At 40.8% G+C, this 23,732-nt stretch overlaps 2 protein-coding genes across 2 annotated transcripts; one reads left to right on the top strand and one right to left on the bottom strand.

Moving 5' to 3' along the window:
* Window positions 1-6,327: 6,327 nt before the first annotated feature.
* Window positions 6,328-8,322, top strand: LOC111884953 (GRAS family protein RAD1). Its single transcript, XM_023881251.3, has one exon. It carries the CDS (start codon window positions 6,476-6,478, stop codon window positions 8,057-8,059), a length of 1,584 nt encoding a protein of 527 aa, XP_023737019.1. The 5' UTR covers window positions 6,328-6,475; the 3' UTR covers window positions 8,060-8,322.
* Window positions 8,323-8,981: 659 nt separating this feature from the next.
* Window positions 8,982-13,776, bottom strand: LOC111884952 (uncharacterized). The gene is made up of 9 exons (XM_023881250.3): window positions 13,511-13,776; window positions 10,910-13,014; window positions 10,749-10,820; window positions 10,503-10,655; window positions 10,256-10,419; window positions 10,012-10,159; window positions 9,612-9,734; window positions 9,437-9,524; window positions 8,982-9,359 (listed from the first exon to the last, which is right to left on the bottom strand). The coding sequence occupies exons 2-9, from the start codon at window positions 12,815-12,817 to the stop codon at window positions 9,169-9,171; spliced, it is 2,847 nt and encodes a 948-aa protein (XP_023737018.1). The 5' UTR covers window positions 12,818-13,014; window positions 13,511-13,776; the 3' UTR covers window positions 8,982-9,168.
* Window positions 13,777-23,732: the final 9,956 nt, after the last annotated feature.

The raw sequence follows: 23,732 nt of genomic DNA, 5'->3' as shown, positions 1-23,732 counted from the left end.
CCTTTTTTGTGAGTTGTGCAACTCCAGAGGCTAGGGTTGTCAGATCTAAGTTCCTTGAGCATACTTGATGCATAAAGTTTCTATGAGGGTTGTATTGAGACCATGCATGAGTCTAAGGTCTTAAATGTGGCCTTAATGGGAGAAATGAAGTATTGGGGACCCATGTGGCATGTAAGGGAATAAAGGTGCCAACTTTATGCCATAGGACATCTTAACAGACTCAAATATGAAGTTGGACGTTGAAACCTTAAGCATTAAGCACTTAATAGACTTTTGTGCATGGGCTAGTTATACCCTGAGCGTAGGGTTGTGTACGCAGTGTGTACAACCAAAGGGTCGAGTACACTAAGCGTACTGATGTGGTATGCTGGGCGTACGCATCACAGGAGAGTTAGGCTTCTTTGGGCTTGCAAGCTTATTGGACCCTATTTAGCCTTGGTCCAGGTCACATTTAGATATATTGGAGTTTTGTTCTTGTTGGGGCATTAATGTCATGTTTGGGCCTTATTGGGCCATGTGGCTCACTACAGGTTAGACTATTGATCTTGCCCATTAATGTAGGTTAGATTTTTGGGCTTTGGTGGTGGGCCTTAGATTAAGATGTTGGGTTGTTGTCTATGTTGTGACTCAATTCTAATTAGGGCGTTTTGTATATTTGTTCAGTGTGAGATTTTGGGATAGTAGTCGAGCAACTTTTGTGTTTAGCAGACTGAGGTGAGTCTTCTCACTATACCAATGGGTCGAAGGCACCAATGACAACCCATTACTTGATGTGAAATCTTTTAAATCGATAATGTAATTGTTTCTTATTTGGTGTGTATTGATTTACGTAAAGACCATGGGGGAGCCCATGGCATCTGGTAAGACCATGAGGGGGAGCCCATGACACTTGGGTATAAGACCATGGGGGTAGCCCATGGCATCCCGGTTGAAGACCATGGAGGGAGTCCATGACAATTTTATGTGTATATATGCATGACATTATATGGTTATGTGATTCGTGTATTTTGGGAAACTCACTTCATGTGCTTACGGTTTTGTTGGGTGTTTCGGGTGCTTATAGTACTAAGGGAGAGGGCCCGACTTGATGTCGCAACGTGCACTCTCTAGTATTCCGCACTAGTTGTTTTAGATACTCTGATCTTTTGAACAATATGTTATGTAATGGAATTTTGGATAATACACATGAATGTGATTTCTAAGTATTAAATGAAAATTTTTACCAAAGTTTTTGGGCTGTTACGTTGCCATTGTCACTCTTATTTTATTTAGGATTCTTCAACTCACGTGTTGTAAACAACTTTATCAACTCATCTTTGATATTTATCACAGAGTCTTTAGAGTTTGAGAAAACTACTTCATTATCTTCTTATATTATCCAATACTACGGTTTCTGAAACTCCAAGACCGTCGTGTCAAAATCTTCAAGACTATGGTGTTAAGAACACTTTGCTAAATTTCCATATAAACTTTTACAAAGTGAAAACTTATCTTTCAGCAATGGTCGCATACTAAGGATTTCCAACATTTTCCTAGGATGTCATAAGTGCTTATAGCCATAAATGATCTAAGACTTAGAAATAACTCTAATTCATAAGAAACAAAAGAATATTTTCGAGAAATTTCGAAGTACTTGAAACAAATTATACTTGTCATTCATACACAAATTTCAAAAGTACCAAATTACAACAATACTTGAAAGATAACACACTATTACTTTTGTGATATATCGGAGATGGTGGGATCGAGACTGAGGGTGAATGTTGTGGTGGTTCCTTCTCCTGATATCACAATGCAAAAGAAAGAGATGATCATTAGACGGCGTCCGGGAGGGATTCGCGGGACGATGCTCCGACGATCAAGTTAGAATTGATTCCGAGAGAAGATATGGTAATTATGAGAGAAAAAGAGTTTCGTCCCCTACTTCATGAGGAAGATGGGTCCTTTTATACATGATCAAGAGGCGCATGCCTCCTAACTGATTCTGTTGAGCCTTCTCTCATGAGATGTGACGTTGCGGATCCGTATTGAAGGATCCTTCATCACGTCTTTCTGTCTCGTTGCCTCATTGGTTGGAGGAGAATCTTCGATATTATGATGATCGTGGTTGTCTTCAGGTGGGCAAGCAGAACTCTCTGATTGGTTCCGCGTTTTCCGGGGTATTTCTTCTAGGAGAAGAGGGAAAGGCGCAGTTCTGCCCCTTAACCGCCATACTAGTGAATCCGCGTTGGCGGAGGCTCGACCTTGGCCTCAGACTGGATGCGACCGGATTCAAACCAGGTCGAGCTTAGCACTAGTTTGACTTCTCCTTCTTTAACGTTTTTCGTGAGGGATACGTTAACAAGTCCCTTAGGCTTGTAGGCGTACGCGTTGGCTTGGTAGCGTCGCCGTTCAAGCCTATATTACAACATATGTATGTCTGAGATTATTTCTAGCATTCAACAGAATTTAGACAACGCTGTCAATGTGTGTCAGATCCATCACGAGACGGTTCGTGACACCAATTTTGCCTTTAAAATCCCCCCTTTACCTAATACCTTTCATCTTTGCCTCCTTTCCTTGCTTTCGTTGTTGCGACTCAAGCATTTTGCGAATTTTTCTTTTCTATCATTCATCCATTCTTGGCGATGGACAGTTATGGAAGAGTCCCTACTATAGATGAATTCCAACTTCTGCAAGAACGATTTGGTTTCTTACCAAAGCATGGTGTGATGATCCTGACGAAGGGATTATCGATCTATGACTGTCCTCGAGGGAAAGTGGGGGTTCTTGTTCCTTTATTCGAAGAGGGGTTACACCTGCCAACATCTGACTTTTTTGATATGATCATGCATCACTACGACCTATAGGAGTCCAGATATGAACTCCTCACTTCAAAACATGTTCAATACCAAAAATGCCTCAAGAATAAGCTAGAAATGGCCCTAAACTCTTGAATGAAGAGATCTAACAAGAAAATGATCAAGGTAATGACTTTTTACCTTCAAATGAAAGCCCAAACGAAGTAGATGCTGGATCTACAAGCTCCTTCTTGTTCCAAGCTTCTAAATCTTCAAGTCTCTTCAAGAAATGCACCAAACACACATTTTTAGCCTCTCACACACTCAAAGTAGGATGTTAGCTCGATTAGGGTTTGTTTTTGGACGTGAAGGAAGTAAGGGAGGTTGGATGGAGGACTTAAGATCATTTAAATAGGGTGCAAACCTTAAAAAACAGGGTTTTCAAACACAACCTCAACTCGTCGAGTTGGGTCCTCCAACTCGTCGAGTAGGGCCAAAAGTCCATGCGGTTTGATTAGTTTCTACACAATGAGAGTAGGTAGCCAACTCATCGAGTAGATCTATAATTATGAATATAAAAGCTTTAAAATGTATACCTGGGAGTCGGGATGTTACACCAGGATTCATTTTTATCATTACGATCCAAGATTGGAATCTCTGATCCTCCATCTTGCGGGGGCGTAACACGACTCACACATCTTCAGGAACTAAATTGCAATAATACTTATATTATTTTAATTATAGATACTCAAAGTTTGTTGTAATCTATTTTTGGTTCATTCATGTATTACTCTTTAATTGATGAGCATCTCTCTATATTTATTCAAGAATTGTGAATACATTATTCATTCAAGCCAATTCAAGATCAATCTCTGTTAATATATTCATTCAAACAATACAAATTAATTTTTTATGACTTGGAATGAAAACAATTAGATAATAAAAGAAAATGTATACTTAGACATCTAATTATTCACATTTTATATAATCAAATTATTCACATTTTATATAATCTTGTTTTAATTATATATTTATTGCTATGTTTAGCTTAGGTGTAGAAGCTTTCCCAATATTGATACTTGATATATAAAAGTCGTGCTTTAGAAATAGTCAACAAAATGTATCAGAAGGGATAAATATTGCTACTATTAATGTTAAACATTAATTAAAATATTATGTCTTTATTTATGTTAGAATCTATTTCATCATCACAAAAAAAATTATTGTTTCAAACAGCATTGTTGGATTTTTATGCATGATGATTAATGTGACCATCGACTATTATTATTAGAAAATATTTAGAGGTGATCACAATTAACGATAATGATAAAAATGGAGGGTGTTTGAGCATAAAACGACTACCTTTTTGTGAAATATCACAAAATAATCATCAATTATTCATTTTCATGTAATTTATGAAAATATGATCATCTGTTTTGATTTTTTATGATAACCTAAATACTAAAGATACGGATATTCATCTGTGAAAAAGAAAAAAAATAATTTGACTTTCATTTATTATTGGAGTTGCATTATTTAATAAATAATCTAGAAACAGAAGAAAGAAACAAAACCATAAACTATAATTTATTACAATCTATATAGCCTTGCCTTAGAGAAAGCATAGGCCAACTAATAATGTCTCATTGCTTGTTGGCCGACTCACCCAAAGTTATGACTTTATTGCAAACCCCACACACCTCTTCCAAATACACACCCACACACTATCTAATTCACCATTTCCAACTCTTTATTTAGTTTACAACTTCATTTTAGTAATCTTCTAAATCTAAGAGATTAAATAAAAAAAATAGTTATGTTATACAATTAGTGAAATAGTGTTCAGGTTATAAAAGGTTATTTTTGTAATTATTCCATTTCATATTATATATAATATAATTAATCATTTATAAGAAATCCTACATTTTGGAGCTCCATTTTTCTATGATCTAAGATGTAATTTGGATGAAATTATGTGTTTGTTTTGAATAAAAACTCAACAATATGTTGGTTTTGATGGTTATTTGATTACAAAGTTTCAACTAAAAAGGATGATAAAGAAATAAACGGTATTATTTATATATTTAGATTTTTGTCTAAACTCGGTCTTTTTCTTTTTACAAATTTTTCCTAAAATTATTTTTCTTGTACACAAATTCTACAATTTTTAGAGTTTTTTTTGCACAAACTTCTTTGTAAATTAATGTTTTTTTGTTGTAAATATTTAATTAATCATTCTGATTTTAGATTCTGAATAGTTTTTTTTCTCAACCGTGATTTCCACGGGTTTAAACCTAGTACTTTATAAAAAGAGAAAAAAGGTTTGTATATATAATCTACATGGGTTAAAAACTTGATTAAACCGACCTAACATTTTCACATTTAAGAATAAATAGGCTAAAGACTCACCAGTAGTATAAATAAGGCTTCAAAGTTCATCTATTTGGTAAGGACGTCTTTTTGATTTTAAAAGTCATTTCGAAAATAAAATGAATCCCTAAATATGAATTTTTTTTCATATAAGAAAATTTCATCAACATTATGATAAGTTAATAAATATTATAAAAACAATCAAAATAAAATAACGGTAATACAATATATATAATTTTAAATAATTATATGAATCGTGAAACTCTTCTAATATTTTTGGGAACATAGAAAGACACCAACTATTCATAACCAATACGCTCCAATATATTGGTCTCAATAGTTAGCATTTTCAGTTCATTAAGTTTTTTTGGGACATTGTGGACCATAAAAAAGACTTTAACAATTTCAGTTTTGATAATTGATATCTATGAGTATTATCTAAAAAAATATTTATTTTTGTTAACCACCATCTATCAATTTAGTTTTCCTTTTATTAGTTATATGATGAAATAATCAAATAAAAAATAATTTTCATATTTCTTTTGAAATTAATAAGTCATCTAAATATTTTTTTTCAATTACATACATACATATATGTCTATATAACCTTTTTTGGCCCCTCTTATGACATGAGTCTTATACAGTCGTCCATATTACACATTCTTCAGAGCCGCCATTGTTAAATTTATCCCCCACTTTTATTCCCACCGTGGATCTTTATTCAGGGATTTCATATCCCCGGCCAATTTGGATTCGTAAATCAGATTGCCATAGTGATTTAGACATTTGTAAAAACTATGCACCAATACATTTTGGCGACATATGTTGATGTGCCTTAGCCTCATAGCTACTCAAGGCACATAGCTACTCAACATTACATACTTTCGGCCAACAAGTTTACATGATTTTGGTTAAACTAAATTGGTTGAACCATTTTATGCGACTTTTCATTTTGTAGGACCCATTTTTACAAAAACAAAGCCTACAAAACGAAAACATCAAATTGGTACAAACTCAAATCTAAAACGGACAAGGACAACACCGCAATTTTACATTAAAGTAATCTTTATTTGGTATAAAGATCGAATCTTTATTGCATGATTACATCATATTCATATTTGACCATTTCGAGCAAAAATCTTGAACCTTAACCTTTTAGCCAGCTTACCTTGTTTGGGTGTGTTGGGTGGTTGTTGACAAATATTTCAGATGCCTTGCTTGCCGATTTTCATCCATTTATAATCTTAACTATATATAAACACACACACTTCATAGTTCATATTTCAAATCTGTTATACCATAAACTCAATAAAAGAACAATCTTTATGGAAGAATTCAACCATTTTGGGTTCTCTTCCACCAATATTCATCAACACCTACCAATTCGCCGGTTTTCACAGGCAGCACGTGTTGAAGAACACCACCAATTCCTATCGGATGATCATAACTCATCATGGGAGCTCCTTCATCACCTTGATGATCAAGTTTATCCACCGGAAATGGCTCCTGCTTCTGCGGATTCCATGGAAGAGTTTCAATTTGTCGACAGCTTCTTCAACATTGAAAATATCTACAATGAAGACTCATCATATAATAACTCTTTCTTCCCTGAAGTTGTTCTTGATGACACTTTCTTGATCCCTGACGACAATGGAGATTTTCCGATGATGATCGATATGAGTATGAGCAGTTCATATGAAGATGCTACCTCGCCGGAAATGTCTGTACAACCGGCAGCCACCGTAGACAACCAGGATCATGTGAACGTAAATGGTGTCGACGACGGTTTACAACTGGTCCACCTCCTCTTAGCCTGTGCAGAGGCGGTGGGTTGCCGGGACACTCAACTCGCCGACTCAATTCTCTCCCAGATTTGGTACTCTGCTAACCCTTTTGGTGATTCCTTACAAAGGGTATCCTATTGTTTTGCAATGGGGTTAAAATCAAGACTTATCCATCTTCAAAAGGGTACCATTTCAATGGCGAACAATTGGGAAGAAGGTGATGTCACGAGGGAGGAGAAGATCGAAGCTTTTCATCTCCTCCACCAGACGACACCATACATTTCGTTCGGATTCATGGTGGCAAACGACGCCATTGTTCAAGCGGCCCAAGGGAAAGATCAAATCCACATTATCGATTTGGGAATGGAACACACGCTCCAGTGGCCGTCATTGATAAGAACCCTAGCATCAACAAAACTCATCCGGATCACCGGAATTTTAGGAGAACGGGGAGAAACGGCGGAGTTGGAATCGGAAATGGAATCCGTGGTCGCCGGAGCGAATTCCGTCGGAATTGAAGTACAGTTCCGACTGATTCCAGGGCCAGCCACTCCGGCGATGCTAACGAGAGAGAATCTAGGAATAAAAGAAGGTGAATCGTTGTTTGTAAACAGCATACTCCATTTGCATACGTATGTGAAGGAGAGCAGAGGTTCCCTGAAAACGATACTTCAGGCGATCAAGAAGTTAGGGCCGACGCTGCTAACGGTGGCGGAGCAAGACGCGAACCACAACGGGCCGTTTTTTCTCGGGCGATTTCTTGAATCGTTACATTATTATTCGGCGATATTTGATTCATTGGAAGCAAGAATGGGGAGAAACAGTATGGAGAGGATGAAGATTGAGAGGAATCACTTTGCGGAGGAGATAAGGAATATAGTGGCGTATGAGGGAACAGAAAGGGTGGAGAGACATGAGAGAGCTGATCAATGGCGGCGGCAGTTGGGGAGGGCGGGATTTCAGGTGGTGGCCGGAATGAAAGACCGGCAAGCTATGGTGATGAAGAGTTTAGGCGGTGGTGATGGGTATACAGTGGGGAATGATCAGAAAGGGAATGTTTTGCTTGGTTGGAAAGGGAGGCCGATCATGCTGGCGGCGGCTTGGCTGCCAAGCTCCTCCTCCTAGTGCCGCCTCACTCCGGCCACCTTTCCTTTTCTTCTTGGCCCGGTTTATTACATTCCATATACATAATACATGCTATACTATAATTTGACGAGGGTAATCATGTCTTTTTACAATGACAACTTTCACCTAGGTGGAATAAAAACATGTCATGCAATGTAATATCATAATATCATAATGTTGTATGTAATACCAAAGGGGAGTCGATTGACAAATTAATCTACATTTCATGTAAAAGAGATTAATTGATTGCTTAATAAAGGCAAGGGGAGTCTTAATCTAATTACTTTGATGGTTCCTATGCCATACACACAATTAAGAACCAATTGAGATCTTGCAATTCCACCAAATCTATTGTAGTTCCAAGTTTAAAGTTTCATAAAATTATTGTTTATGTTGTTCACTTGAAAGAAAGTGATTGGAATTCGTAAGATTTTACTGTATATGCCAATGTGTCTCACATGCGTAGTGTGAAAATTTTAAAGACCTTTTAACTTGTGGATTATCAATATTGGGTTAGCCGATAACTTTTTTGGCTTAAGGTGTTACATGTAAATTTGTTAAGTGCTAAGTAGTCACCATTGCCCGTATTAAAGAGGTAGGTGACCTCTACGATATAACCAACATCCCCTAGATGACCACTCACTTGATTCCATTTGATGATGAGTAGGGATGAGGTCTTAGCTATACATCATTGCTTTAAATTTGGATGGGATTTCTTATGAGATTCAGGGAATGATGTCAAGATGTATCCTTTTTAGCGACAAAGAGCCGTAAAACATTCTAATTGAGACGTATGCCTCTACACAAAACTAATAATGATCATTAAGTTCGTGTTTGTGTTTGTTATACAGGATAAAACTAGAGGGGACTCTATCTCTATCATGATATCATCGATGATGAAAATGAAAAGGGCATCCACGTATTTACACAAACAAGTATTCAATAACAAGTCCTTGTTTCATGATTTTACATTTCTCGCGTCCGTCTTGACATGTATGTTACGAAATATCCAAATGGAAACAAATACAATAATAATAATAATAATAAGATGAGTTTATGCATGATAAAGTACACCATGTTTGTATATATATAAGCGTTCAAGCAATCTACTAGGACGCCTTGTGATGCCCTTTACTCTGTTGCTGACAAGCAGCAGACATGACCCGTAATTGATTTGTTATTTCTGTAAAAGACGGCCTCACAACCGGATCCGGGGCCCAACATTGCTCCATCAACCTTCTCCACTCCGGATCACAATCACTTGGAATTGTGGGTCTAAGTGTGTTGTTCACAATACCACCTATAATATTATATATAATAATATAAAACAAGTGATACTAATAATTTGGCAAAAAAAAAAAAAAGGTCAAAGCCTACCTATGATTTGACCATAATGCATATTTGCATATGGCTCTTCGCGAGTAAGAATCTCCCATAACACAATCCCAAATGAGAAAACATCAACCTGTTACGTTTTTTATAAAATAAAAATGAGAAAAAAAAAAAACAAAAATACATTCAAGGCAAATAAACGTATTTTTACTATTTAAACCTTCTCAGAAACTTTATTGCTGCCACCATTTAGTAGCTCTGGAGCCATCCATGGGAGTGTTCCTCTAACTCCACCTGAAACCAAAGTGTTGCGTTTGATTTTTGAAAGTCCAAAGTCACCTACCTGCATAATAATAAGGGTATCCAATTAAAACTTCATTCTTCTTCCTATTAACTCCTTAATGGATAATGATTTTTCTCTGTCTTGTCTGGATAAGGTGTTGTATACATACAGTCTGTTTATCTTTTTCTATACTAAATAAACCGTCTGAATGAGACTAAATGACCATTTTACCCTTACATTCCAAATCACAATACCCATCAATCTTAACGTGACAGGAAAAACACAAAGGGCAAATATATGACACAGGGTTAAAAAGCATAATATTTCATGTCATAACCTTGCATATAGGGCGAGAAGAATCTTTCATGTTCACCAACAAATTGTCACATTTTAAATCGAAATGAACAATGTTCTTTGAGTGTAGATATTCCATTCCAAATGCTGCATCCATTGCAATTATAAGCCTCTTTCGGTGATCAAGATGCCTAAAAAATTACATAAAACCAGATCAGTTATTACAAAACATATACTAAAATTTATACAACCAAAAGATGCATTTATGATCTTTTGCAAAATTTTACCTATCTTTGCGAAGTAAAACATGTCTTAATGAGCCATCAACCATGAATTCTGTTACAGTAGCTAAAGTTCCATCAGGCCCATCTTGTACTACACCATAAAATGCCATTACATTTGGATGATGAAGCTTTGACAGAATATCAGCTTCCCTCCAAAACTCTATTGTCTACAATAAAAAGACAAGATGACAAATTTACCCTCATTCATCACACAAAATACATTGACAAGATGAATATATATGATGCTAACCAGTCTTTCTTGTTCAGATGATCTCCCTGCAAAACAGCTTTTCTTGATGCGCTTGATCGCGACATCTGTCCCTCTCCATTTTCCATGGTACACTGTACCAAAAGTACCAGATCCAAGCTCCCTTAACTCTTCAAGATCTTCATTTCTTATAATCTGCAACAAGAACCATATAAAAAAAAGTTCAAAACTACATTAATCTTTCATGACCTTAAAGCTTTTTCATATTGCATCATCAATTCAACATACCTGTAAAGAACTGATATCAAGATCACCCAAAGAAAGATCGATAGAAGGTAGCGCATCATTTCTTGTTTCAACCTATATAAGAATAATAATAATTGAGCAATGAAGGAACATTCTAGAAAAGTCAAACATACACGCACAATAAGTCAATAAAAAAACACTACCTCATACTCTGAATCTGGAACTCTCATGTTTTCTGTTAAATCCTCAAACTGTATCCCCTCATTGGCTTCCATCTGCGAAGGATTGTAACTCGGTTGCAAAGATGTTGTTGACTTTTCTTCATCTTCAATTTTAGCATGATCATCTTTATGGACCACAGAAGCTTCTTCTTTAATATTGTGAAGTCCAGATAAAAACACAAGATGATCTTGATCGATAAGAGAAACATGATCATCCTTGTTTCTGAACTCATCACCTGCTAATTTCTGGAAAAAAGACCAGTTTTTAGGTTCATGATTTGCAATGTTCATGCTCAAATTTGTTCCATCTTGTGGTAATACACCCATTCCAGGTGAATCTTCCGCCATTGCCCTTGCAAACACATCAGATAAAAAATCACGCGGAAACCGGTCGTTTATATCAATCAGAATGTCCCCATGCTCCGCCCGGGAACCACCACTAGCCGCCGGAGCACCGGTGGTGGTGACACCACTAGCCACCTGAGCCTGACCATGACCATGACCACCACTGGCGGTAGCACCACCATCATTCTGATTCTGAACCTGATTTTCTTCATTTTGAGAAGCTGGATCTTCAATGGATTCCGATGTGTCAACATCGGATTGTAATTGAGAAACAAGGAATTGAGATCCGAGTGAATCATCTGACTTGGTCAACCGATTAAACTCGGTGGGCCCACGTGGGATCCTCTCGGAATGATAAACACGTGGAGGTGCAACAGGTGGCACGACAGGTGGCGGGGGCTCAAGGTAACTCAAATCAATAAGATCAGACCCCGAGTTATCGGGACCCACAACACTGTTAGTTGCACACGAATCGTTTTCATTAGGTGTAACAGCTTTTGAGGACACGTGTACTTGTTCATGGTGTTTTTCCTCATTTGTTTTAGGTTTTGGAGGTAACTTTCCCTCCAAATCATCTCTGGGAGATTTTATATTTTGTTGGAGTGGGACTGATGCCGGAGTTTCTACAGGGGATTTATCTCCTGTGGAAGGGAACACGGGAATCGAAGATGGAACATCGACATTTTGTGAATCAAGCTCGTTTAGATTATTAGCAGAAGATCTCATTAAACCATGCATGCTCGATTCCTTTCTTGAACCCCCCATGTCCATTCCGTTTACAGCAACTACAAACTGGAATTCGGAATCCCCTCCGGAATTAGAATGGACGGAATTGGAATCATCCAAGTCACTCAAAGAGAATAGAAACAATCTAAGCTTTTGTGACCCTTCGCCTATACCTAACACACTGCATTCCTCCATCATATTCTGTAAATCTTCATCAGAAGAAACAGAAACCAAAGCATCAAGATCTTCACCAGGAAGCTGATATTTTATCGCATAAGTTTCTATATAAATTTCCATCACTTTTTGGCGTAATTCTTGCCAAAAAATATCTCTTTTTATACGGATAATTCGCGTATTTCCTCCAACATATCTTAGCTTTCCATCACTTGGACGTGGTAATATTTTACCACCAAAACTACATAAAATCTTGATTTTTGATGAATTATCTGAAGCACTAGAAGAAGAAGCATAATCATGAATAGCTCCTCGTGAACTACTGTTTTCAAGATCCTTTGCAGTTCTTTCTATAGTATTGAGCATGGGGATTTCGGACCCACTTTCGGATCCCGTATGGCTAATTCCTAAAATGCCCTTGAGTTCCAGGTAGTTTGTTGTGTGACCAGGGTCACCTGCGGGAAATTGGACAAAGGGCATTCTGGGGTTTACTCGGTCCCGCATGAATTCTAGGGCAAATTCTTCACCTGTTCTGATGGAATAATTCAACACGGGTTTAACTGAAGATGATCTAGGTAGAGAATCATTACTCTCGGATTGAATGGAATTGTATTGAAGATGGTTGTCGCTTTTTGATTGCTCCATTGTAGAAACTGTATGTTTAGACCTTTCTAGAAAGTTAAAATTAATGGTGGCAAATCTTGATTTGAGAATACCATGAAAACTGGAAGGAATTTGTATGGGGGTAACTCATTTTCAAAGGTATAAGATCAAAGTAGAATGAATCTGTATAGGAATAACTGATTCTCGGAATACCACCTTCAGTTTAATGAGCTTGGAACCTTCAAAATAGAATAAACCAAAAGAAATTAAACATAGAACCCATTGATAGTATATGCTGTAATGTATTCTAGATGCAAGAAAATTTGAATGTTCAATGTAAAAAAGGTTTTTTTTTATGCAATCGTTTAGCAGACGCCTTGAAACATCGGTTTGAATCGAGCTGACTTCAACCCATTACCAAGCAACCCAAACGGTTGACATAACTATTATCGGAATTAGGAGTTGAATACACACAAATTTAGAATCACATAGATGGATAAGTTCATCAATACCCAAACTTTCATACTTCACTGGTTAATTTGTGCAATAGGTGCCCATGAATTTAAAAATCGAAACAGTTAGTTTGGTGAACGAATAGGATACAGGAATGCAAGTTAGGAACCTAGAAGATCCAATCAAGAACCTCCTCGATTCTAAAAACCCAGATCTGGAACTGTCGTAATTCAAATACGCCGATAAGAAAAACACTAGTAGATTAAAGGGTAGATCATATACCTGAAGAACATCTTGGAAGAGTCTCCTAATTTAACGAAACAGTTTCTGATTGTGATTTCTTGATTAAGCTATAGGCTGATACACGTATTTGCACGCAGTCTCACTCTATCTTCGTTTAATTTGGAATCGCCTTTTTGGGGGCAGACTAAAATTGGGATTTTTGAGGTTTTTGTTGTTCATCCAAGTCAAACGATCAAGTCCTCACTCATATCCTACAAAAAATCGACTTCTTTCTCACTATGATGTTGTCAAAAACACTTTTTTTAATCTATTAAAAAACATACTTAATATGACTATAAAAATAAATTATATAAAAGAACCGAAAGATTTTGAATTTTATTTCGTTTGATGTAGACATTAATGAATTTTATTATTTGTTACATCATTTTGTACGAGTTCTTTTTCTTTTGCCTTAAGAAATAGTTGGAACTATTTAGTAGCTAAGCCTTTTGACGTCTTATAGAAAAATTATTGTCTTTTGAAGAGTTGATAGAGAGCATCCCATGTGTTGCACATCCATAGTTTTGTTTGCATCATAAATAGGGACGATAAGGAGATGGATATTGATGTTCGGTAAAATTCGGTCTTATCCATTCCATATGATACCCGATTAGTAAATCCATTTGGGTTTGTGGGTATACCTGTGGGTAAAACCGTAAATGAACCGAACATTCATCGAACTGTTTGTAAATCTTTCCACGTGTTCGTTCGTTTAATTATGTTCATTCATTTTAATTTCCTTTTGTTGTTCAATTGAGTTTGATTACATTACTGTATTATATCTTCATTTATATTTATACATATTCAATTACGTTTGTTTATCTTTGTTTATTTATGTTCGCTTAACATGTTCACAAACATAAACGAGCGAACATGAACAATATAATTTGTTAAAAGAACGAACATGAACAAAAAAACTTGTTCGTTTATTTATTAATGTTTGTTTGTTTGTTTGACTAGCTTAAACGAACGAATATGAACAATCATTCGTTCGTCTCGTTTACAACCCTATCTACGAGTATCAAGTATCATATTTATGATATTAATAGGTTAAAACTTACCAATCATCACTTTAATTACTAAGACTTTGGGGAGTAAGAGTTGTTTGGCCGCAATCCTTGCCACCGTGGGAGGGGGAACACCGCCCCCTTATGAGGTTTCCGATGTGGTCTTTCCGCACATGGCTAAATTTGGTCGCACAACTTTTGCTTGCTTTCTCATTTCCCTAGACTGTTGAACGATCAAATTTAGAATATATATATATATATATATATATATATATATATATATATATATATATATATATATATATATATATATATATATAACCTCTAACACCTTATTTTTTCAAACCAAAATCAAATTTTTATATCTTTATTGTAACATCCGGGTTCCCAGGTATTATATTTTGTTCCTTTATTTATTTTTTATTTTTTTTGAATGTTGTGGGGAGACTCGACGAGTTGGCGTCTAAACTCGCCGAGTATGGTCGCGGATTCGTATGCGGGTTCACAACTGGACTCGGCGAGTTCACGAGTGGACTCGACGAGTCCACGCTGTTTAATGACACCCTAATTTCCAGGGTTTGAGACCTATTTAAAGGGTCTTAGGGCCTTTATTTGCGGCCACCAACCCCCAGAGAGAAACCCTAAGAGATCTAGAGCGTTTGTGAGGAAGGAGAGGCCATTCTTGATCCTTTTGTCAGTGTTTTTGCAAAAAGGAAGTGACCAAGGCAAGAGGAGGCTGAAGGAGGTGCGATTTTGGTGGTTTTTGAGCTCATAGAGATTGTATTGAGGTATTATTCTCGGACCTTCTTCAGTTTTGGTGTTGATTCTTTGTGTTAGGGTTTTCTAACCCTTTTAGAGGTTGATTAAGTGGAGCATTTGGTCTCTTGTCGAGTTTGTGTTATGGATCTGGACCCAAAGAGGTCTAGAGGCCTTAACCCTTGGAGCTTTATGAGTCTTTTTGGGAGCCATGAGCTAGGGATGTCATTTTTGGGACTAAATCACCATTATGGACCATTTAGATGTTATATGAGTGTCAAGGTCTGAACTTTACGTGATTATCATGCTTGGGGAGGCCAGATCTATGATTGTATGGAACAGATCTGACCTCAGCAGTTGTATAGAGTTTGTGCATGACATGAACTTGCCGAGTCCGAAGAACAGACTCGGCGAGTAGTATGAAGGTTGCCCGTTAATCACTCAGTGAGTGGACTTGCCGAGTTGGGGAATAACTCGGTGAGTCAGGGAGAGTCGGGGGGGGGGGGGGGGGGTCTGATTCAAGTTGGAACTCGCCGAGTTTTTCTTGAGACTCGGCGAGTTGAGTCGGGGTGGTCCCGCGATTCATGCCATGTGGAACTCGTCGAGTTAGGGGAAGTACTCGACGTGCCAAGAGAGGGACTAAGAGAGTCAGTGGACACGTGTAGACTCACCGAGTCGCCCTAGTGCATTCGACGAGTCGGGTCAAAGTTTGACCGTTGACCTTGTTGACTTTTAGGGTTGAGTATAGTTGTGTTTATGAGAGTATTTACTTTATGTGATTAGGCGGAGGCTAGATCACATTCCCACCGAGTCAGATATTTACCGAGGCACCGAGGTGAGTCTTCTCACTATACGTTACCTAGAGTGGTATATTGTGTGGACCAGAGAGTCCTATGTGTTATGTATGAGATTATGTGCTATGTGTTATATGTGTGTTGTATGATGTTATAGATCGGACCGAAGGGTCCAACGATATAGACAGGGTCGGAGGGCCCAACGAGCTATGACCGGACCAAAGGGTCCAACGAGCTACGGGACTGGAGGGTCCCGCTGAGACACATAGACCGGAAGGTCGTATTATAGCCTCGAGCGGCGTATATGTTGTATGTGGTATTTTGGGGAACTCACTAAGCATTTATGCTTACAGTTGTTGTGTTATGTGTTTCAGGTACTAGTGATGAGCGCGGGAAGGCGCCGGCATGATTCGTACACACACGCATTGGAGTTTATGTTTGAGATTCTGGGGAGATGTTTTGTGATGATATCATTTGATACAATATGTTTTGACATTATTTTATGAGAAAATGTATTTTTTTAAAATGAAAAATTGTTTTGAAAATTTACGTTGTTACAAGTTGGTATTAGAGCCTTGGTTTGAGGGGTTCGGATGCATCTTCGGGCGTATCTGAACTCAAACTGAGGATTTGAGGAAAATCTTGATAATGAAGTAAAACTTTTGAAAAGAGTAAAAAGATTTTTGAGACAAACAGAGCAGAGCCGTGTGTACGATCAGCCAGCGCCCGAACGGTGAATCCCCAAAAGTACCCTTACATTATATGTTATGAGATATGTTATGTTACATTATGCATGCTAGAGTAGGCTAGGTATACATATTAGGACTAGAGTGGCCTGATTTGTGATGCCTTAGCCTAGGAGATTTCTGCTGCTGGGATGCTTTGAGAGCGAGTAGATAACAGTTAGGAGCTCATGAGAATAGAGTACTTGTAATCCAAGATCCAAGGAGGATGAATTGAAGTGAATGCTAATGCGGTGTGGTCAGTAGTATTGGGCTCGTACTACTGAAGACACCGGATCAGTGGGAATTCCAAGTAAGAATCTTTTGGACAGCGGAGGACAAGTAGGGTTGCGTCATCGAGTATGTGTATGCTCGATCGAGTCTCTGATAATTTTTGTTGTATTTCAGAGGCATCATGGTTGGGACTCGACACGCACCTGAGAGCAGTGGTGTCAGCGACGAGGAGATCCGTCGATTGGTTCATGAGGAGGTGGCTGCTGCCATCCGGGCTGAGATTCCTGAGATGTTTGGGGACATCAAGACCACGTTGATTGAGACTTTTGATGAGCGGTACGCAACGCTGACTGAGGTTGCTGCAACTACAGCTACTACTACTGTTGCTGCTGCCAGACCTTAGGGAGGTGACTCGTTGTTGTTCCGGGAGTTCAGCAACACGAAGCCACCAGAGTTCGACGGGACACAGGATCCAATTTCCGCTATGAGGTGGATCTCTGACATCGAGGGATGTTTCTATACGTGCTCTTGCCCAGACCACTTGAGGGTTCGGTTCTCCTTGAACCAGCTCCGCCTGGGAGCGAAGGATTGGTGGAAGTTCATGACGGCGAACTTCACTTTGGCTGAGATTTCCGAGGTGACCTGGGAGAGGTTCACTGTTATGTTCAAAGAGGAGTATGTTCCCCCGGTGGAGAGGGAACGGTTGATTCAGGAGTTCTTGACCCTCAAGCAGGGTACTGATTCTGTGTCAGTAATCACCAGGAAGTTTCATGAGAGGGCGATGTTTTGCCCTGAGCAGGTGTCATCTGAGCAGGCTCGTATGAGCCGTTATCTGAGTGTGCTGAGGAGAGATATTCGGGAGTTCGTGGCGAACTCGACTTACCGGACATTTGCTGAGCTCCAGGCAAATGCCCGGAAGAGGGAGATTGAGTTAGAGACTTAGGCCAGGGAGGAGGCCGAGTCACAGAGGGTGGATCAGTAGTCGGCTCAGTCTCAGCCGGCAACCCAGCGGGCTAGACCCACTGATTCGAGATCTGGGGGCGCGAAGGGCCGCACTTGTGGGAAGTGCGGTAAGAGTCACGAGGGGTCATGCAGGGCTGGAGTATGCTACAAGTGTGGGAAGGAGGGGCATATCGCGAGGGATTGCCCTAAGGGATTTTCAGTTTGCTTTCATTGCAACCAGACCGGCCATCGGAAGGTCGAGTGCCCTCATCTTCTTTAGGGGTCAGCACAGGGATCTGCATCTGCTGCTAGGGCTACCGAGGTTCGGCCGGTGAAGGTCGAGGCCTCGAAGGCTCGTGGGAGAGAATTTCAGTTGACCGCGGAGGAGGTCCGTGCGGCGCCCGATGTTGTGGCTAGTACTTTTCTTGTGAGTTTTGTGCCTGCGTTGATATTATTTGACTCGGGTGCGAGTCGGTCGTTTGTTTCCATAACATTTAGTCAGCATATTAGTATCCGTCGAGAGGCATTGGATCGGCCTCTGCGAATTTCCATAGCTGATGAGCGAGCAGTGTATGCTTCGAATGTGATTTGAGGATGTGTCCTTGAGATCTTTGGTCTGGAGTTCCCGATAGATCTGGTTCTGATCGCGGGGGACGTGTGTGTTATAGTGGGTATGGATTGGTTGAGCCGATATGGAGTTGTGATAGACTGCGAGCGTCAATTGGTGACGATTCGAGACCCTAGTGGGGGAGTTCTTACGGTGTACGGCGAGAGTACACGTACCGGGTCAACATTTTGCTCGACCGCCAGGGCAAGACAGAGTCTACATCAGGGTTGTAGGGGATTTGTGGCATATGTGATGGATGCGAGGGTTGATTCAGAGAGACCGAAGTCAGCTGATGAGGTCCCGATAGTGCGTGAGTTTCCGGATGTGTTTCCAGAGGAGTTGTCGGGTGTGCCTCCGGAGAGGCAGGTAGAGTTCGGTATTGAATTGGTTCCGGGAGCTGCGCTTATCGCCAAGGCACCTTATCGCCTTGGGCCTCCGGAGATGCAGGAGTTATCCTCGCAGCTTTTGGAGCTGCTGGGGAAGGGGTTTATCAGGCCGAGCAGTTCGCCATGGGGGGCGCCTATTCTTTTTGTCAAGAAGAAGGATGGTTCGCTCCGGATGTGCATTGATTATCGTGAGTTGAATAAGCTAACGGTCAAGAACCGTTACCCATTGTCGATGATCGATGATTTGTTCGATCAGTTGCAGGGAGCATCTTGGTTCTCCAAGATCAATTTGAGGTCTGGGTATCATCAGGTAAGGGTGCGGGAGGAGGACGTCCAGAAGACAGCATTCCAGACTCGTTATGGGCATTACGAGTTCGTGGTGATGCCTTTAGGACTCACCAACGTACCGGCGATGTTCATGGATCTCATGAACAGGGTGTGCAGACCGATGTTGGATCGCTCAGTGATCGTGTTCATCGACGACATATTGGTGTATTCAAGATCCAGAGAGCAGCATGAGGAGCATTTGAGGGAGATCCTCAGAGTTTTGAGATTGGAGAGGCTTTATGCCAAGTTCTCCAAATGTGAGTTCTGGCTACGAGAGGTTCAGTTTTTGGGGCATCTCGTTAACCAGAATGGGATATTGGTCGATCCGGCCAAGATTGAGGCGGTCTTGAGGTGGGAGGTGTCGAGATCACCCACCGAGATCAGGAGTTTTCTGGGTTAGGCCGGCTATTATCGGAGATTTATTAAGGATTTCTCCAAGATCGCCGTGCCACTCACCAAGTTGACCCGGAAGGGTGTTGCGTTTTCTTGGGGTCCGGAGCAACAGACCTCGTTCGAGACACTTCGCCAAAAATTATGCGAAGCCCCAGTGTTAGCCCTTCCGGAAGGGATGGAAGATTTTGTGGTATATTGTGATGCATCGATATCCGGATTGGGAGCGGTGCTTATGCAGAGGGGGCATGTGATAGCATATGCATCGAGGCAGCTTAAGCCTCATGAGTCGAGATATCCCACTCATGATTTGGAGCTAGGAGCGGTAGTGTTCTCTCTCAAGATCTGGCGACATTATCTGTATGGGGCTCGGTGTACGATATACACGGACCACAAGAGCTTGAAGTATTTGATGGATCAGCCCAACCTGAATATGCGCCAGATGAGGTGGTTGGACGTGGTCAAGGATTATGACTGTGAGATCCTGTATCACCCGGGCAAGGCTAATGTTGTAGCCGATGCATTGAGCCGTAGGGCAGAGGGCGCCCCAATACGAGATGTTTGTTTGAGATTGACATTGATTACCCCGGTTTTGGATGCTATTCGTGGGGCCCAGACTGAGGTTGTGAAGCCAGAGAGCCAGAAAAGAGAGCGAGTTGTCGGGCTGGTATCGGAATTAGTTACCGATAGCCGGGGGCTTATGACATTTCAGGGTCGGGTTCGAGTACCGTCTGTGGGCGACACGCGTACCATTTTGATGGAGGAGGCTCATTGATCGAAATTCTCGATCCATCCCGGGGGCACTAAGATGTATTTGGACTTGAAAAAGGATTATTGGTGGCCCTGTATGAAGAGGGATGTCGCATGGTTTGTAGAGAGATGCTTGACGTGTTGCAGGGTGAAGGCCGAGCACCAGCGTCCACATGGTAAGCTGCAACCATTAGAGACTCCCGAGTGGAAATGGGAACATATTACCAAAGACTTCATCACCAAATTGCCGAGGATCGCGATGGGTGTTGATGCAATTTGGGTGATTGTGGACAGGTTGACGAAGAGTGTTCACTTCCTGGCCATCAGTGAGAGCTCTTCCACGGAGAAGTTGGCGGAGATGTATGTGAGAGAGGTGGTATCGTGGCATGGAGTGCCGATCTCGATTGTCTCAGATCGAGATATACGTTTCACTTCCAGATTATGGAAGAAGTTTCATGAGGAATTGGGTACGAAACTGCATTTTAGTACCGCATACCACCCACAGACTGACGGCAGAGTGAGCGGACGATTCAGACGCTCGAGGACATGCTCCGAGCATGTGTGTTGGATTTCCGCGGAAGTTGGGACACGTATTTGCCCTTGGCGGAATTCTCTTACGACAACAGCCATCATTCGAGCATTGGCATGCCGCCCTTTGAGCTGTTGTATGGGAGGAGGTGTCGGACCCCTATTTGCTGGGGGGAGGTAGGACAGCGTGTGATGGGTAGTACCGAGATTGTGCTTCAGACGACAGAGCAGATCCAACAGGTCAGATAGAGGTTGTTGACCGCTCAGAGTCGTCAGAAGAGTTATGCGGACAGACGCCGGTCCGAGCTCGAGTTTCAGGTCGGCGACTTTGTGCTCCTGAAGGTCTCTCCTTGGAAAGGAGTGATCCGATTTAGGATGAGGGGCAAGTTGGGGCCCCGATATATTGGTCCTTTCAGGGTAATCGCGAAGGTAGGCAGGGTAGCCTATCGTTTGGAGTTGCCGGCAGAGTTGGGTTAAATTCATGACACTTTCCACGTGTCGCAGTTGCGAAAGTGTATAGACGACGAGTCGGCAGTGGTGCCATTAGAAGATATTTAGGTGGATGCGAGCCTAAATTATGTTGAGAGACCGGTGGCGATTAAGGATCGGAAGATCAAGGTTTTGAGGAACAAGGAGGTGCCTCTGGTGCAGGTCCAGTAGCAGCATCGGAAGGGGTCATAGTTAACTTGGGAACCAGAGCGTGAGATGCGGGAGCAGCATCCAGAGTTTTTTGCAGAGTGAGACTTCGGGGGAAAAGTCTGATTCTAGTGGGGGAGAATTGTAACATCTGGGTTCCCAAGTATTATATTTTGTTCCTTTATTTTTTTTGAATGTTGTGGGGAGACTCGACGAGTTGGCGTCTAAACTCGCCGAGTATGGTCGCGGATTCGTATGCGAGTTCACAGCTGGACTCGGCGAGTTCACGAGTGGACTCGGCGAGTCCATGTTGTTTAATGAAACCCTAATTTCCAGGGTTTGAGACCTATTTAAAGGGTCTTAGGGCCTTTATTTGCGGCCACCAACCCCCACAGAGAAACCCTAAGAGATCTAGAGCGTTTGTGAGGAAGGAGAGACCATTCTTGATCCTTTTGTCAGTGTTTTTGCAAGAAGGAAGTGACCAAGGCAAGAGGAGGCTGAAGGAGGTGCGATTTTGGTGGTTTTTAAGCTCATAGAGATTGTATTGAGGTATTATTCTCGGACCTTCTTCAGTTTCGGTGTTGATTCTTTGTGTTAGGGTTTTCTAACCCTTTTAGAGGTTGATTAAGTGGAGCATTTGGTCCCTTCTCGAGTTTGTGTTCTGGATCTGGACCCAAAGAGGTCCAGAGGCCTTAACCCTTGGAGCTTTATGAGTCTTTTTGGGAGCCATGAGCTAGGGATGTCATTTTTGGGGCTAAATCACCATTATGGACCATTTAGATGTTATATGAGTGCCAAGGTCCGAACTTTACGTGATTATCATGCTTGGGGAGGCCAGATCTATGATTGTATGGAACAGATCTGACCTCAGCAGTTGTATAGAGTTTGTGCATGGCATGAACTCGCCGAGTCCGAAGAACAAACTCGGCGAGTAGTATGAAGGTTGCCCGTTAATCACTCAGTGAGTGGACTTGCCGAGTTGGGGAATAACTCGGTGAGTCAGGGAGAGTCGGGGGGGGGGGTCTGATTCAAGTTGGAACTCGCCGAGTTTTTCTTGAGACTCGGCGAGTTGAGTCGGGGTGGCCCCACGATTCATGCCAGGTGGAACTCGTCGAGTCAGGAGAAGTACTCGACGTGCCAAGAGAGGGACTAAGAGAGTCAGTGGACACGTGTAGACTCGCCGAGTCGCCCTAGTGCACTCGACGAGTCGGGTCAAAGTTTGACCGTTGACCTTGTTGACTTTTAGGGTTGAGTACAGTTGTATTTACGAGAGTATTTACTTTATGTGATTAGGCGGAGGCTAGATCACATTCCCACCGAGTCAGATATTTACCGAGGCACCGAGATGAGTCTTCTCACTATACGTTACCTAGAGTGGTATATTGTGTGGACCAGAGAGTCATATGTGTTATGTATGAGATTATGTGCTATGTGTTATATGTATGTTGTATGATGTTATAGACCGGACCGAAGGGTCCAACGATATAGACCGGGTCAGAGGGCCCAACGAGCTATGACCGGACCAGAGGGTCCAACGAGCTACGGGACTGGAGGTTCCCGCTGAGACACATAGACCGGAAGGTCGTATTATAGCCTCGAGCGGCGTATATGTTGTATGCGATATTTTGGGGAACTCACTAAGCATTTATGCTTACAGTTGCTGTGTTATGTGTTTCAGGTACTAGTGATGAGCGCGGGAAAGCGCCGGCATGATTCGTACACACACGCATTGGAGTTTATGTTTGAGATTCTGGGGAGATGTTTTGTGATGATATCATTTGATACAATATGTTTTGACATTATTTTATGAGAAAATGTATGTTTTAAAAATGAAAAATTGTTTTGAAAATTTACGTTGTTACATTTATATTGCTTTTTCTCTCAAAATCACTTGAAAATGTCATTATCTTCGTCTTCCGAAAATTTTCAATTCATGTTTGATCGTGTAACACCTCAAATTTCAAACCAAAATTTTCAATTTTAAATTACCTAAAATATTGTTCATAAACCAAGTCATCGGAAAAACACAAGTATCTAATACAAAGCATCATCGCAAAATATCAGAGTATCACAAAATGCCCAGTAATATATCTCTCAGCGAGTGTGTACAATCAGACATTCGTCTTCCCGCAGTCCTCAAAAG

Source organism: Lactuca sativa, chromosome 7 (assembly GCF_002870075.4).
Source record: "Lactuca sativa cultivar Salinas chromosome 7, Lsat_Salinas_v11, whole genome shotgun sequence".
Lineage (NCBI taxonomy): Eukaryota > Viridiplantae > Streptophyta > Magnoliopsida > Asterales > Asteraceae > Lactuca > Lactuca sativa.
This window is presented reverse-complemented; position numbering and strand designations above follow the sequence as displayed.

What these genes read in the sequence shown, in the direction of transcription:
- LOC111884953 (XM_023881251.3), top strand. Translation starts at nt 6,476, where the DNA reads ATGGAAGAATTCAACCATTTTGGGTTCTCTTCCACCAATATTCATCAA.
- LOC111884952 (XM_023881250.3), bottom strand. Translation starts at nt 12,817, where the DNA reads ATGGAGCAATCAAAAAGCGACAACCATCTTCAATACAATTCCATTCAA. An exon ending in TTCCAGATTCAGAGTATGAG is followed by an intron (nt 10,821 to 10,909) that starts GTAGTGTTTTTT and finishes ATTCTTATATAG; the next exon opens with GTTGAAACAAGAAATGATGC. An exon ending in CTTCTCGCCCTATATGCAAG is followed by an intron (nt 9,735 to 10,011) that starts GTTATGACATGA and finishes ATTATTATGCAG; the next exon opens with GTAGGTGACTTTGGACTTTC.